Source organism: Desmodus rotundus, chromosome 9 (assembly GCF_022682495.2).
Source record: "Desmodus rotundus isolate HL8 chromosome 9, HLdesRot8A.1, whole genome shotgun sequence".
NCBI classification, from domain to species: Eukaryota; Metazoa; Chordata; class Mammalia; order Chiroptera; family Phyllostomidae; genus Desmodus; species Desmodus rotundus.
In genome coordinates, this window is record NC_071395.1 from 43,763,974 (window position 1) to 43,781,220 (window position 17,247).

At 40.1% G+C, this 17,247-nt stretch overlaps 2 protein-coding genes across 3 annotated transcripts in view; both read left to right on the forward strand.

The window, feature by feature from the left end:
- Positions 1-447: 447 nt before the first annotated feature.
- On the forward strand, positions 448-7,523 carry LOC128779142 (olfactory receptor 7A5). 2 transcript variants are annotated; one of them, XM_053930529.2, is made up of 2 exons: positions 448-515; positions 6,293-7,523. In XM_053930529.2, the coding sequence occupies exon 2, from the start codon at positions 6,306-6,308 to the stop codon at positions 7,227-7,229; it is 924 nt and encodes a 307-aa protein (XP_053786504.1). In that variant the 5' UTR covers positions 448-515; positions 6,293-6,305; the 3' UTR covers positions 7,230-7,523. The 2 variants fall into 2 exon arrangements, with proteins under 2 accessions (XP_053786504.1, XP_053786503.1); XM_053930528.2 differs by lacking the exon at positions 448-515 and adding an exon at positions 521-596.
- LOC112301497 (olfactory receptor 7A5) overlaps positions 517-17,247 on the forward strand; it is a 167,028-nt gene continuing 150,297 nt past the window's right edge. The window contains exon 1 of the mRNA XM_053930524.2: positions 517-596. The gene's annotated coding sequence lies outside the window, so the exon portion shown is untranslated. The remainder of the gene's footprint in view (positions 597-17,247) is intronic.

A 17,247-nucleotide genomic window follows, 5' to 3' on the forward strand; every position in this document is an offset into this window, starting at 1 on the left:
CAAAAGAAAATAGCAATTTTCAGTGGATATGAGGGGCCGTGTCGCTACCACCATTCAGTATTTGGGGATTTGAGTTTTGTAATCCAGACTGGATCTCTAGTCTTAAATTTGGATAAATTTTAAATCAGGGTTTGGATAAAGTGCTGGGAGGTTAGTCTTCTGGAACCCACAGGCTTTATGAGGAGGAACTAGTAAAAACAGGATTCACTGGACTTCCAAGCTGGGCTTTTGGGAACACAGAATCTCCAGGAAAACAGTCCCTTCTGTCTATACCCACAGGGATACCATGCAATTAGAGGTTGGAAGAACAGGATGGAAATGCACATAATGAGCAGACATAGGGAGCTGTAAATAGCTCCTCATCTCCAGTCTCTCAGCGTGTGTGACCTTGGGCTGGATGGGACCTGGTTGTTGGTTTTGGAACCCTAAGTTTGTCTAGGAGACCAATGCTTGCCTCCTTCCTGCTGTCTTGTCTGAGCAGAGAGCTTCAGCCTCCATTGTCATCCAACCAGGAGGTTAGACTTCCTTTACTGGGAGTATGCCCTCTCAGAGCTCGGGATCAAGTGAGTCCATCCTCTCAGAGCTACGGATCTGAGGTGAGGCCAAGGGTGCAGTAGGTGCTCCAGGAGTCAGAGAGATCCAATGCCAAGCACATTCACCTGAGGTTTCTTGACAGCCATCAGCCTCTGGTTCTTTGCTTGCCTGATTAACTAGTTCATGATTTATTTGTGATGCTAAAAAGAGAAGCGAACATTGAAGTCAGCACACTTGGGTCATTGCTCACTAATCCCTGATGGAAAACCAATTGAGGTGGCAATGGGAGGCATAAAGTATTGTAGAACAGGTATGATGAGTTTTGCAACTAAAGGGAGGAGGAAGATAGAGTACTAGCTTTGGAGAGCTGTGCAGTAAAGTGAGGGCAGTTCTTTATTTTTATCATGGGGCATATTCAACATGGTTTCCATATTGATGAGGCAGATGTATATTCAGTACACTTCTTGCAAATATTACCTTGCAACAGTGGTCATGTTATGTCCATCCACAGTATCTTCTTTCACTCTGCATTTTCAATTAGAATTAAAGAGCATTTTTTTGATACATAAAAAGAGGTTTGTTAAATAGTTTAGCTTTGCCATTACTTCATTACCTGTGACCTGAATACACTTGTGGGTTAGTTATTCATTTGTTTCCTCTACTGGAAATTGTGTGCAAATTTCAGACATTTTCAGAGGGTGGTTAACATGCTTTGATTCATATTTTTTATTGCTTTATTCTAAACAAGGAATTGGAGAATTTTTTTCAACTAACATTGTTCTTGTCATTGAGTCCTTTTATGTACATATATGTGGAGAATTGTGAGTGTTTATTAACTGTGTGGGCTCAAATCTATCACTCATTCACATTGCATTTTATCCATTGCTTTTTTAAAAAATTATTTTATTGTTGTTCAATTTCAGTTGTCTGAATTTTCTCCCCACCCCTCTATCCCACCACAGCCAAACACACCTCCCTCCCCTGTTTCAACCGTCCCCTTGTTATTGTCCATGTTTTCTTTATAATTGTTCCTGGAAACCCTTCACCCTTTTCCTTTTAATCCCCTCCCATCTCCACTCTGGTCACTGTCAGCCTGTTCTCAATTTCAGTGTCTTTGGTTATGTTTGGCTTGCTTGTTCATTTCATTGATTAGGTTCCTGTTAAAGTGGAAGGCACTCTTTATAAAGATTTAACTGAAGATTACCTGTACCTACCATAAGCAAATTTGAATCCATATATCTCTATATAAGAAGAAATTATGACTTAGATACTGCTTTCTCCCTGACTTTATAAACCTCTTTATAACATTCTTTTATTTCCAACTGTATGGCAATTTTATGTGAGATCTGTGGCCTGTGTTGATATTGTTAAATTATTATTTTCTCTCTTAATATGAATTAATTTGATTCTCAATTATTTTTCATACAATAGTTTTGTAATCAGTATACTTAACCTAATTACATTTCTGCTGTTATCTTTATTCCATTACGTCTTAGTTTCTTTTTTTAAATCTTGTCTTTCTATGTTATGCTATTCACACTAGAAATCTAAGGTAGACTTTCTCATTACATTGCTATTATAACAATATATGAAAATATTTTGAGATTGATACATTAAATCTCTGGTTCTCCACCAGAGGCAATACTGTTACCCTAAGGGACACAGAGCAATCTTTGGAGACATTTTTGGTTGTCTCATGGGAGGTGTCAGTAAATTCCAGGTTGCTCTAAACCTCCTGCCATGGCCAGGAGAGACCACACCTCAGACAAAGACCTGGCCCAGAATGTCCTTCCTGCAGAGACTGAGGAGCCCTGCGTTAGAGACACAGGTGCTGGTAGTGTGTGCAGCTGCCTGCAGTCTGTTTTCCCAACGCTGTAACACTCCACAGTTCTGCCAGGAAAGAACAGAGCACCCCTTTGCTACCCGTTTAAAGTCTGCATCCCAGTCAATGTGACATTTTTCTAAGTTTTTCTTAGGCTGACAGGTATGAAAGAACTTTTTTTTGTGTGCTGAACTTTTTCTGATTTTGAATAAAGATTCATATTTGATGTTTTTTGAATAATTTGAATATTACTCTATGGTTACTGTTTTTTTCTTGTCAGATTTTTAGATGATTTTAAAAAAATTAGGTGGTTCAATGTAGAAGAGCATAAAAGGGGGATAAATATTGACAGAAGGAGACTTGACTTGGGGCACTGAACACACAATACAAGATACAAGTGATGTATTAGATAGTTGTACAGCTGAAACCTACATAATTTTATTAACCAATGTCACCCCTATAAATTCAATAAAAGTTAAGAACATAAAAATAAAAATAAATAAAATTTATTATTTCTCAGTGGACGTAGGGGATGTTTTGGCCATAAAAATGTTTCGCATTTTATTTTTTAAATATGTCTGTCTTTTTACTCCTGAGTCTCTGACTTCATTAGGATGGATTGGCCCACTCATCAATATTAATATATAGTTTCATTCTTTTCTCCTAAAAGGACTGGCTACTCTTCCAGTGAGTAGGCATCCCCCAGGTTTTATGTAACACACAGGTGTAGGGTATCAACTTCATTTTCTTGCGGGCGGATGATTACTTTTTCTAGCTTTTATTCAACAATCCAACCTTTCCCAATACAAAGAAACACAACCTTACCATATGTTAAATGTAGTTACGTACTGAGGCCTAATTCCTGATTCATCCAACAAATAACACTGAACCTCTGCTTTGCCACCATGTCTAGGAACATCATACATTACCTTCTGTGTCCATGCCTTTGCCAATTTAATTACGAATGTACGTCGGTATTTATATATTATTTTCATTACTTTTTGATGCTCCCCTCATTTTCTTAACACAGCTGCTAAATCTCTCTGTTCAACCAGGTTTTATTCTCCCTGCCATTCCTCTCATTACTTCACTTTCACTTCAAGGGGTTCCTGGGTAAGTGCACAGGTATTCACAACATCTGCAAAAATATAAGGTGAGCAAAGCAGGTGAAGCCCTGCTTGCTCAGATCTGGCATTGTTTTGTTTTGTTTTTAATTTAGCAGATTTATTTATTTTTTCAATTTTCAATTTCAATTTTTGTTTTTATTTATTTTTTATTTTTATCTCCACACTATTTTTAAAATATATTTTATTGATTATGATATCACAGTTTCGATTTTCCTCTCTTCACTCCCCGCTTCCCTGCACACCCGCTCCAGCACACATCCCCCCCTTTAGTTCATGTCCGTGGGTCATACATATAAATTCTTTGGCTTCTACATTTCCTATACTATTCTTATACTTCCCTTGTCTATTTTCTACACATCATTTCGACAACATACACAACTGTCCACACTATTTTCATTGTTGTTCCAGTACAGTTGTCTAACGCAGATCTCGGCCCGCAAGATCTGCTGTTGAGGTTTCAGTATTCCAATACCCATACACAGGGACTACAGAGGTCCTGTGGGGGAAAAGGAACAGCGTGGCCACTCTCTCAAGAGGAGAGTGCCTCTGAGCGCCTCGGCTCCTCCCTCAAGGGAGGGAGCGAGCCTACCCTTGTCTTGACCAAGCTTTTATTGGTTTTCCAGGCCCCTTACATCAAAGAAGGTCCTCTTTTACTATACAAAGGTTTGTTTTTGGTGGTTATCTTTGCAGACCCAGGAGAGGGTGTCGCTGAATACATCAAAGGAGGACATTTGCAATGTAAAGGGAGAAGTGGTCCAAACGCTAGGTTCCAGACCTGGAAGATCTAGCCCAGATTTTAGGAAGATAAAGATATTCAGTAAACATTTGCTTGCCTCAGGGTGAGGGAGTTGTTTTAGCAAGAGCAAGTTTCATAGCAGTCTAAGTATAATGCAGGCCTGATTTCCCACTGGAGAACTTATCCATGGATGTGGGTCCGGCCCGCCAACCTCGCTCCCCACTGGCTTTTCCGAGTGGGGGCTGAGCCACATTTCCCATGCTTGGAACAGTTCCCCACAGTTGTCTCCATTTCCCCCCAACCAATCTCCCCTACCCCACTGTGATGGAGAAGGCAGAGTACAGTGAAATAAATGTTTGCATGATAACGTGGTTGGGCTTAAGTCATGTGAAGAAAGTTACTGAGTGTAAAAGGATGGATTGTCATGGCGTGTGCAGGCTTTATGGGTCATGTCCTGAGGAGGCTTTTGCATGTTGGATGAAGACCAGAACCAGAATTAGCAGTGCCTATTGACTTGTCAAAAATGAGATCCAAACCCAAAATCCAAGAGAAACGAAGGGGCCACATGAGGAAGGAGTTTCGCTCATCTCCATTTTAACCTTATAAAAACCCACTGGTCAAATAACTATAGAATAGACACAGGAAAAGCCAGTCTTCTACTGCTTGACATTAAAAAGAATCCCTTTTATAAATTATAATTAATTTTGTTGGTCACTTTTCACTATGTAGTCAATCATCAAGGTGTTTCCACACCATATTTAGATAACTACCTTGGTGATTTGGAGAAATACATCTTTTGTCTCTTACTATTTTTGCTTGACTTCAAGGGAGTGTAGTTAGGGTTGGAAAGCTGCCAGAATCCAAATACATTTCTTCCTCATCATCTCTCAGAGATCATCTGAACTTATTATCTACAGATATACTCCTACCTCAACTCCATTTTATTCCTCTCTCTCCCTCTACATTTGTGTTTCTTTAAATACAGGGCATAAAATGGACATTCCAGTATGGAGCCCCAGGCTTATTTGTGCATGCACGCTTATCATAGCAGTATTGAGGTAGTATGCCTAAATTCTTTTTGGAAAAGATACTTGATCTGGACAGCTGAGTTGTATGTACTCATAGCCTAAATAGTGAGTGGGACAAACATGGAGACCACACCCATGAGGAGACCTGGTGTGTGTGTGCACCTGCCTCGTAACCTGAGAGCAGTGCTCAGAGAAGGGGTACCTAAACCCACGTATTCCAAGATGATTTATCACAGAGGGGCCAGAACTCCAACAAGAGAAGGGACTAAGGAGGAAATTCTTTTCAGTTCACAGGATGCTTTTCCAAGCAGATTAATAAAGTGCAAGATTTTCATAGTGTACAAAAGGGACTCTCTGTGACTTGAAGTTTCAGCAGCAACATGGAGGCCCCCTTGTTTCCTACTATCACCTGACACCATCTCTTCTGCCCCTGACACACTGGCTCAGTGTGAGCCTTGATTTTCCAAAACTACCATCTTCCTCAGGGCCTTTGCATTGTCTATTCCTGCTGCCTGGAAAACACTTGCTCCCTCTTGGCCTCCTGCTTAGTCTTCTTTGAGGTGCCTGTTAGCGTATTGCCTCTTGGAAGTCTTGACAAAAAGAACAACCTCTATCAACTTTCTGCATTTAATGTGATTTACCTTTTCTATAACATGTGCTCCATTGGTTATGTTGTATTATTATTTTTATTTGATCATATCCTTTGTCCATGATGGTTTCTAGAGACTCTTATTTTTCATCAGCCTATACTCTGAACAGTTCCTGGAACATGGTCTAAAGTCAATATACGAGTATATTCCTCAAAAGCTTGAACTACTTCCTTAATTAAACAGCAATATTCATTGTGTTTGAAGAATGGATTGATGGTAGAAAAGGAAATTCTAGTGAACAATGGCACAAGACATGCCTTAACAGGAACCAGATCCTACACCAAATTAGGAAATTATTATTTGGATTCTAAAATATATGTGTAGCATTTTCTTCAGTTACACTAATGATTGCTAATATGAAAATTAGTTATTCATTTGCTTGTATCTTTTGGTAGTCACTTGCACCACATGGAACCAGGCAATGTTACACAGGTTTCAGAATTCCTTCTCCTGGGATTTTCAGAGACACCTGGACTAGAGCGTATTCTATTTGGGCTCTTCCTCTGCATGTACCTGATCACTGTGTTGGGAAACCTGCTCATCCTCCTCGCCGTCAGCTCAGACTCCCACCTCCACACACCCATGTACTTCTTCCTCTTCAACCTGTCCTTGGTAGACATCTGCTTCACCTCCACCACCATCCCAAAGATGCTGGTGAACATCCAGATACAGAGCAAAGCCATCACCTATGCAGACTGCATCACTCAGATGTGTTTTTTCTTGCTCTTTGCAGGGTTGGATGACTTCATCCTTACTGTCATGGCCTATGACAGATATGTGGCCATCTGTCACCCCCTGCACTACACAGTTATCATGAACCCCCGGTGCTGTGGACTGCTGGTTCTGGTGTCCTGGGTCATGAGTGCCCTTTATTCCCTGTTACAATGCTTAATGGTGTTGGATCTGTCCTTCTGCTCAGACTTGGAAATCCCCCACTTTTTCTGTGAACTCAAACAGGTCATCCAACTTGCCTGTTCTGACACCTTTCCTAATGACCTGGTGATGTACTTTGGGGCAGTGCTGCTGGGTGGTGGTCCCCTCACTGGGATCCTTTATTCTTACTCTAAGATAGTGTCCTCCATACAAGCAATCCCATCAGCTCATGGGAAGTATAAGGCATTTTCCACCTGTACATCTCACCTCTCAGTTGTCTCCTTGTTTTATGGTACAAGCCTAGCTGTGTATCTTGGCTCTGCTGGTACCCACAGCTCACAGTCAAGTTCAACAACCTCAGTGATGTACACTGTGGTCACACCCATGCTGAATCCCTTCATCTACAGTCTCAGGAACAAGGATATAAAGAGGGCCCTCAAAAGATTCCTTGGCTGGTAGGCTTTTCATGGGCCAACTGTATGTGGCTGAATAAGTGCCCGTGAATGTTCAAATCTTCAGAGCAAGAAGTCTGACATAAGTTAATACAACCTTTGGGCCATATGTAATTAGAAATTCTCATGTATTTACGGGTAACATGAATTACTTTAGCATAATTCATTCTCTTATGACACATATCATTCCAAGTAATATTTCTGTTGTTTTACTAAAAATGTTGTCAGGAATTATACTATTTGTATGTACTAAACTACACTTGGATACTAAGGTCATTTACATAATTTTGTTATAAAGGACCATCTCAGAGGACAGTTTTCACTTCCATGGTCATCACTATTTTCTATAGCACTACCTTTACCACACTTCTTGATAATGTGCACTTGGACATGCTGGTACGTTTTATAGCTGGTCTCCTGGTTTTATACACTTCATTCTGTTATTCAGCTGTGTGTCCACATGCCTACCATAGCCCCTGGAAAAAATTGACTATCAAATCCATATGTCCAGGAAGGGTCTACTAATAAATATACATTTTAGTAAATAGTTTGATCTATATGTAAGAGATGACTTTACATATAATGAAACAAAAATAGCCAGACAAGTTATTGTTACAGAAAATATTTTTCATGCTACACATGTACTCATTGAAATGTGGAATATGATTTCCATGTGTGAGGGGTGAAGAATGACATGGAGTGTTTTGTGGTTTTTTCTGAAGTATTTTCTTCTTTCTGCTTGAAAACTTTCAACGTGTTCCTTACCAATGGGACTCCTTCTAATGCTCTAAATGAAATGTCTCCCCTTTTCTAATGTTTCCAATTCCACCAAAGGGACAGTGAATGACTGGTATATATCTCGTTTATGCTCAGGATGTCTTCAGTCTTTACGATCAAAGGATGAATCACACAGGAGTTAAAATCCTGCCCAGTCATGTGAAAAGGGGTCACCAATTTTCCTGCAGAAACGTGCAGGTCACTCCAACCTGTCCTGACTGCTTGGAAGGGAATGACAGTGGACTCACTTTTATGCAGTTATCTGAAATACATCTCAGTAAAAGCAGGATTGTGGATGCTGTCCTCCAACATCAGTATAAAAGGCAAAAGCAAGTAGCAGATTGTTACAATTGCCCTAAGTTCTGTTTGCTTTCATTATAGTATCAGTTTGTTATTTCTATATAACAAGCCATCCCAAATAGGCACAGTTTAATATAATTCCTTTATTTTCTAATGGGTTTGTAGAGTGGGGAGGTGTTCTGATCCTGCTTATCTCCTCATGATTCTGTAGTCAGGTATGGGTCAGCTGGGGTGTGTCTGCTGACATTGGCTGGGCTTTGTAATATATTAGGGGCTCAGGTATAGGGGCTGATCTAGAAAGGCCTTGGATGTGATAAGTGAGCTGTGTGTGAATGTCCCCTCCTCTGGAAGGCCCACCTGGTATGTTCACACAGTTGAGCCAGTGTCTGAGTGTGAGGAGCCAAAATGACAAAGCATGGTTAAGCACACTGTCACTTCCACCATGTTTATTGGCCAAAACAAATAAAAATTTGTATTCCATCCCGGTTTCAAAGGTGGAGAAATAAACTCTGCCTTGGCTTGGGAGGAGCTTCATAGTCACATTGCCAAAGACTGCAAACAGACAAAGAATTGGGGCCAACTCTGCAAACAGTCTACTTGTGTAAATTTCAATTCAGTCATGTTTTATTTCTGCATCCCCCACCTCAAACTGAACGATCTTATAGAAAAAAGTGAGAGTAAAAATATGCTTAATGAGCAGATGTGGAATTCTTCTGTAGAGGGTCAAACAGCTTCGCATATGAACACCACCACCCTCTCCCCCTGCCTCCAGCTTGCCATTTCTAAGTTGAAAAATAAGAAAACTTTCTGTCCAGATTTCTCGAGTCCAGGGACTGAACTCATGGATTAACAGAGCTAGGGAGCTCTTCCTTTCCTTGCACCATCTCTTTGGGCTTCCTCATGTAGACAGTGCTTTTCTTTTTATTGGCCTGGTCTTCACATATTCATAATGAATCCCAATCTGATACTTCTATTTGCTGGTGGTGGAGCGCCTGATGGACAGAGGTGGCATTTAAAATGCAGATACAACACAGAATGGAATTTGAATGAAGAGGGGTCGTTGTTGCCTAAGTTCCACTGTGAATACCCTGAATGTGAAGGTTGAATAGAGAGGAGAATCTCTGGAGACCAGAAGGTACCCAGCAGGGAGGGCAGTAAGTGATGTTACAAGTGCCCATCCATGCCAGGTTCCTTTCTGGTGGAGGGCAGGTTCTGTGACCACTAAGTATTTACTTATGCAGAGAAAAAAATCTCTAATTTTTTTATTTGGTCTCCCTATGGCATTTTGGGGGTGTATTTTATTTTATTTATTTATTTATTTATTTAGATTTATTTATTTATTTTTATTCAGTTACATTTGTCTGCATTTTCTCCCCATCCCTCCACCCCACCCCAGCCAGTCCCACCTCCCTCCCCCACCTCTACCCTCCCCGTTGATTTTGTCCTTGTGTCCTTTATAGTAGCTCCTGTAGACCCCTCTCCCCACTATCCCCTCCCCACTCCCCTCTGGCTATTGTTACATTGTTCTTAATTTCAATGTCTGTGGTTATATTTTGTTTGCTTTTTCCTTTTGTTGATTATGTTCCAGTTAAAGGTGAGATCATATGGTATTTGGGGTGTATTTTAATAACTATCTTCAGAATTCTTCTTATTTATCAAGGCTTTTTTTAAAAAAAGTCTTCACCCTAGGGCATGATTATTGATTTTCCAGACAGAGGAAGGAGGGGAGGAAGAGAGACAAATATCAATGTGACAGAGAAACATTGATTTGTGGCTTCCCTATGTGCCCCAACCAGGATCAGACCCTTAACCTAGTATTTGCTCCACTGGGAATTGAACCAGAACCTTTTGGTAAAAGGGACGATGCTCCAACCCACTGAGCCACTTCTGTGCAGCAATTACAAAAATACAAGATACACTTATTATAACAGTGTGTTGAGTTTTGGGTGGCACTAAGCTTAAAGGGATCTTCTGCCACAATAAAGACTTCAATAAATTAAACCTTTATTTATTTGCAAATTACAGGTGTAGAGTTAGGGAGGGAGTTCGAGGCTACTCTCACAGTCTCATGAAATTGTTAAAGAAATAGTCTTATTTTTTATGCACCATGATTCCTTGTGTGCGTGTTTTGTCCTCATGGTCACAGAATAGCTGCTGTACCTCCAAAACTCAATCTGTCAGCCACACAGGAAGTCTGGGAGGAATTAAGATGGGAGTATTGTGGAGTATGAGAAGGGATTATTTTATGTCTTTGAAGTGCAACATACTCATGGAAAATTACCATATCAAATGTTCAATGAACTTTCACAAGCCTAATATAATTCTTGTAATCATAACTCAGATCAAAAAATAGAACATGTCCAGCCACACAGTAGCTTCCTTTGTGCCTAATTCCAGTCACCACTTCTCCCCACTCTCCAGATTTCTAAGAGCATACATTACTTCTTGCCTATTTTGAACCTCATGTAAATAGAATGTTGTAATGTGTATTTTCATGCCTCACACAGTTTGCTCAATGTTATGCTTGCATCGTTCAATATTATGTCATTTTGTGTATGTATAGTTTTAATTAAAAATATTGTCTACATTAAAAAATACAGGATTTCCAAAAGTTCCACCCAACAGACTTCCATTGCCATGTCTTTGGGCAAAATCTTGTCACATAATGTGGCAGGCAGAATAATGGCCTGCAAAAGACGTCCACCTCCTGAACCCCAACATTTGTGATTATAGGCTACGTGAATTAGATGATAGATGAAATTAAGGTTTCTAATCAGCTACCTTCAATCAGGAGAGTATCCTGGATTATCTGAGTGGACCAAAAGTAATCATATTTCCTTAACTGTGAGAGAGGAAGGCCAGAAGGGATGTGATGCAGGAAAGAGTTGATCCACCATTACCGACTTTGAAGATGGAAACAGGGCACTGAGCCAAGGAGTGTTGTCATCCTACAGAATCAGGTAAAGGCAAACAAACAGATTATCCTTTACAGCCCCCGAAAGAAAACACAGCTCTGAGGACAACTTGACCTTTAATAAAATGAGGCATGTTTTGGACTTTTGACCTTAAGAACTGAATGATAATAAATGTGTGTGTTTTTTTTCCATATAAATGACTTTTAACATTATAGTAGTTTCATCTGTACTACATAATGAATCACCAAATAAGTCAAGTTACCATCCATCACCACACAATGTAACAAAAATATTTTTCTTTTGATGAGAACCTTTAATATTTACTCGACCACCAAATTTTAAATACACAGCACAGTGTTATCAGATGTAGTCACTGTGGATTACATCCCCAGAACTTACTGATTTTGTAACTGGAAGTTTGTACCATTTGACCCGCTCCATCCATTACACCTATGTCCCCCTATCCCACCTACGGCAAACACCGATCTCTTCTCTGTGTCTACCACCTATTGTGTTTAGACAGAGATAATACAGTTTTTGAATTTCTATGTCTCACTTATTTCCTTTAGCACAATGTCCTCTATGTTCAACCCGGTTGCCACAAATAGTACAATTTCATTCTTTTCTATCAACGAGTAATATTCCCTTGTATATATGTAGCACATCTTCTTTACCAAATCATCTATCGATGGACCCCCTTGGGTCATGTGTTCTTATTCACTCAGCCACCCTATGTCTTTTGATGAGAGCATTTGAAGTAATTATTGATAGGTACGTAGTTATAGTATTCATATCTAAAGAGCAGTGACCTCCTTCTGGGAAGAAAGAGGACAAAGAGATAAGAACCCCAAGAGGTCTCCCAGGACTAAATCTGGCACAAGTTTGCATTCTGTTTTTCTCTCCTAGCTCCAGGTAATTAAATCTCTCAGGGAACAGAAAGACAAAAGAAAATGTCTTCACTGAGGTACATGGGAATTGAGCTCCTCAAGCCACAGAAACCCTTAAATGCTTCCACTCAGTGCTCTCAGGTGTACTCTATCAATCGCAGATTATGAGAAACACACAGTTGTGTCTTCCAGAGGTTGCAAGAGTGCTTCCACCTCCCTGACCTTTCTTGGGGCTGTAGAACAGGTACCCCACAAGAAATGTTCTATTCCCGAGTCTGGAGGGAGATTCTGGGTACCAGAGTGTCTTCTTTCTCCCATCTGTCTTTTCTGGCATTAGCCTCTGTCCTGGGGCATCCCTCCCTTCGTTTCACCGCTCCCCATTTCCTGCTATGTAGGATGTATTGGTTTCCCTCACTCAACTGTCTGGTTTTGCACCCTCTCAAAATATTTATTAAGCAATTATCATATGGTAAGCACTAAAATATAATCTGTGGAGGAAGAAAATGGTAAGATATGCTCCTTCTTTTAAGCTCAGTGTCTACACTTGGGCAAAGTCCTGTAAATACACAAATGCAATACTGTCAGGGTTTACTGTACTCTTGGTGAAAGGATTCCCAAAATAGTCAACTCCCCAACCCAAATAAGAAATGGGCAAAAGGACTTGAACAGACACTTCTCCAAGGAAGACATACAGAGAGCACAGAGACATATGAAAAGATGATCAGCGGGGAGAGTGGGGAGAGGGGTTTACAGGAACTACTATAAAGGACACATGGACAAAATCAAGGGGGAGGGTAGGGGAGGGGGAGGGAGGTGGGTTTGGATGGGTGGGGTGGAGGGATGGGGAGAAAATACAGACAACTGTAACAGAATAACAATAAAAATTTTAAAAGATGTTCAAAAAAAAAAAAACAGTCAACTCCTCCTGCAGGCCAAGGAATGTCCCAGACCTACCTAAAATAGCACTGAAATATGACTCCACTTGACCAGTGCAGTTATATTCCACATGCAGAAGGAAATGAGCACACACCAGAAAATGCTACCAATAAGTAATTGGGCATTATAATGAAGTGTTAAAATGTAGTGAGGAGATGAAAAATAGCTGGTAGTACATGATGAACAATGAGGATCAGACGATAAAAACTGAGCCATAGGTCTAGCTATGTGGGCATCCACCAGATAACAGAGAGTCTTATATTCTGGCTACACGATTGTTGACTAATTCTAAAATTAGTGGAGAGTCAGTGCAGGGTTTATGTCAAGTGACATCCAGAATCATTCTCACCCTGTGGAAAGGTCATCCTAGATCAAGTTTTTATCTTCATGTGATGCACATGTTATATGAAAGTCATAGATTAAAATGATGAAGTGGATATACTTTGATAGCAATAGGCAAATTAATAGAGGAAAAGAGGTTACCAGAGGAGGAGGTAAGGGAAAATGAGGGATAATTGCTTTATAGATACAGGATTCCTGTTTGGGGTGATGAAAATATGAAGTGGTGATGGTTGGACATTGTGAATGTACTTAATGCCACTAAATTCACATTTAAAAATGGTTAAAATGGGAAAGACAATTGTGTGTTGATATTTTCTTGCACCTTGTTGAGTATTTTCAGTACTACTACCCTAATTTCTCAGTCATTTTTAGCACATATTTCCGTGTTCAAGTTTGCTTTCTGGAGACTTTTCTTTCTAATCTGCCTCATTACTGTGGTTATTCATGCTATTTGATTTGTTCTTTCTGTGTCTAGGTAGCTCTGTATGTGTGGCACTTCTCTAGCAGATTCCTAGGAAGAGGACTTGCCATTATTTTCTAGGACGTGGCACTGAGTCTACAGTTTTTGAGTTCTGTGAAATGCCAGAATTGACCCCAGTAACTGCTGTCATTGTAGCAGCAATGCCCGGGGGTGGAGTTTTTTGGGGCCTACATTTTTTTTTTTAATTGTTATTCAATTACAGTTGTATGCCTTTCTCCCCATCCCTCCACCCCACCCCAGGTGAACCCACCTCCCTCCCCCCCTCCAACCTCCCCCTTGGTTTTGTCCATGTGTCCTTTATAGTAGTTCCTGTAATCCCCTCTACCCACTGTACCCGCCCCCACCCCCCACCCCCGCCCTGGCTATTGTTAGATTGTTCTTAACTTCAATGTCTCTGGTTATATTTTGTTTGCTTTTTTCTTCTATTGCTTATGTTCCAGTTAAAGGTGAGATCATATGGTACTTGTCCCTCACTTCCTGGCTTATTTCACTTAGCATAATGCTCTCCAGTTTCATCCATGTTGTTGCAAAGGGTATAAGCTCCTTCGTTCTCTCTGCTGCATAGAATTCCAATGTGTAAATATACCATAGTTTTTGGATTCACTCGTTTGCTGATGGGCACTTCGGTTGCTTCTAGTACTTGGCTATTGTAAATTGTGCTGCTATGAACATTGGGGTGCACAGATTCTTTTGGATTGGTGTTTCAGTGTTCTTAGGGTATAATCCCAGCAGCGGAATTACTGGGCCAAAGGGCACTTCCATTTTTAGTTTTCTGAGGAAATTCCATATTGTTTTCCACAGTGGCCTCACCAGTCTGCATTCCCACCAACAATGCACGAGGGTTCCTTTTTCTCCACATCCTCTCCAACATTTGTTTGTGGATTTGTTTATGTTGGCCATTCTGACTGGTGTGAGATGATACCTCATTGTGGTTTTAATTTGCATCTCTCTGATGGCTAGTGATGCTGAGCATCTTTTCATATGTCTCTGGGCCCTCTGTATGTCTTCCTTGGAGAAGTGTCTGTTCAAGTCCTTTGCCCATTTTTTAATTGGGTTGTTTGTCTTCCTGGAGTGGAGTCGTGTCAGTTCTTTATATATTTTGGAGATCAGGCCCTTGTCTGAGGTATCATTGGCAAATATGTTTCCCCATACTGTTGGTTCTCTTTGTAATTTGGTGCTGTTTTCTTTAGCCATGCAGAAGCTTTTTATTTTGATGAGGTCCCATTTGTTTATTCTTTCCTTTATGTCCCTTGCTTTAGGGGATGTGTCTGTGAGGATGTTGCTGCGTGGAATGTCTGAGATTTTCCTGCCAATGTTTTCCTCAAGGACTTTTATGGTGTTACGGCTTATATTTAAGTCTTTTATCCATCTTGAGTTTATTTTCGTGTATGGCGTAAGTTGGTGATCGAGTTTCATTTTTTTGCACGTAGCTGTCCAGATCTCCCAACACCATCTGTTAAAGAGGCTGTTTTTGCTCCATTTTATGCCCCTGCCTCCTTTGTCAAATATTAATTGATCGTATAGACTTGAGTTTATTTCTGGGCTCTCTATTCTGTTCCATTGGTCTATGTGCCTGTTTTTATGCCAGTACCAGGCTGTTTTGATTACAGTGGCCTTGTAATACAGTTTGATATCAGGTATTGTGATCCCTCCTGCTTTGTTCTTCTTTCTCAAAATTGCTGCAGCTATTCCAGGTCGTTTATGGTTCCATATGAATTTCTGAAATGTTTGTTCTATATCTGTGAAATATGTCATGGGTACTCTAATAGGGATTGCATTGAATCTATAAATTGCTTTGGGTAGTATGGCCATTTTGATGATGTTAATTCTTCCAATCCATGAACATGGTACATGCTTCCATTTGTTTGTATCTTCCTTAATTCCTTTCTTCAATGTTGTGTAGTTTTCTGAGTACAGGTCTTTTACCTCCTTGGTTAGGTTTATTCCTAGGTACTTTATTTTTCTTGTTGCTATATCGAATGGGATTTTTTTCCTGATTTCTGTTTCTGCAGTTTCGTTGCTGGTGTACAGGAATGCCTTTGATTTCTGGGTATTGACTCTGTATCCAGCTGTTTTGCCAAATTCATTTATTAGGTCGAGTAGTTTTTGAGTGGAGTCTATAGGGTTTTCCATGTACACTATCATGTCGTCTGCAAACAGTGACAGTTTCATTTCCTCCTTTCCAATTTGGATGCCTTTTATTGCTTTTTCTTGTTTGATTGCTGTGGCTAGGACTTCCAATACTATGTTGACTAGGAGTGGTGAGAGAGGGCATCCTTGTCTTGTTCCTGATCTTAGTGGGAAAGCTCTAAGTTTTTGTCCATTGAGTGTGATGTTGGCTGTAGGTCTCTCATATATGGCCTTAATTATGTTGAGGACTGCTCCCTTTATTCCCACTTTGCTGAGTGTTTTTATCAGAAATGGGTGCTGTATCTTATCGAATGCTTTTTCCGCATCTATTGATATGATCATGTGATTTTTGTCTTTGCTGTTGTTGATGTGATGTATTATGTTTATTGATTTGCGAATATTGTACCATCCTTGCATCCCTGGGATGAATCCCACTTGGTCATGGTGGACGATCTTTTTAATGTATTGCTGGATGCGGTTTGCTAATATTTTGTTGAGAATTTTAGCGTCTATGTTCATCAGCGATATTGGCCTGAAGTTTTCTTTCTTCGTTGTGTCTTTATCTGGTTTTGGGATTAGGATGATGTTGGCTTCATAAAAAGAGTTTGGGAGTCTTCCATCAGTTTGGATTTTTTCGAATAGTCTGTGAAGGATAGGGGTTAGCTCTTCCTTAAATGCTTTGTAGAAATCTCCTCTGAAACCATCTGGTCCAGGGCTTTTGTGTGATGGGGGTTTCTTGATGACTGCTTCAATTTCCTTTGCTGATATTGGTCTGTTCAGGTTTTCTGCTTCTTCTTCATTCAGTTTTGGAAGATTATATTTTTCTAGAAATGTGTCCATTTCATCTAGGTTTTCAAATTTCTTAGCATACAGTTCTTCATAGTAATTTCTTACGATCCTTTGTATTTCTGTGGTATCAGTTGTAATCTCTCCACTTTCATTTCTAATTCTGTTTATTTGGATCCTCTCTCTTTTCTTCTTGATGAGCCTACTTAAAGGCTTGTCGATTTTGTTTATCTTTTCAAAGAACTAGCTCATGGATTCATTGATCCTTACAATTGTGCTTTTAGTCTCTATGTCATTTAGTTCTGCTCTGATCTTGGTTATTTCCTTCCTTCTGCTTGCTCTGGGCTGTCTTTGTTGTTGTTCCTCCAGTTCTTGTAGGCATAGGGTTAGGTTGTTTGTTTGAAGTGTTTCTAATTTCTTAAGGTAGGCCTGTATTGCTATGAACTTCCCTCTCAGGACTGCCTTTGCTGT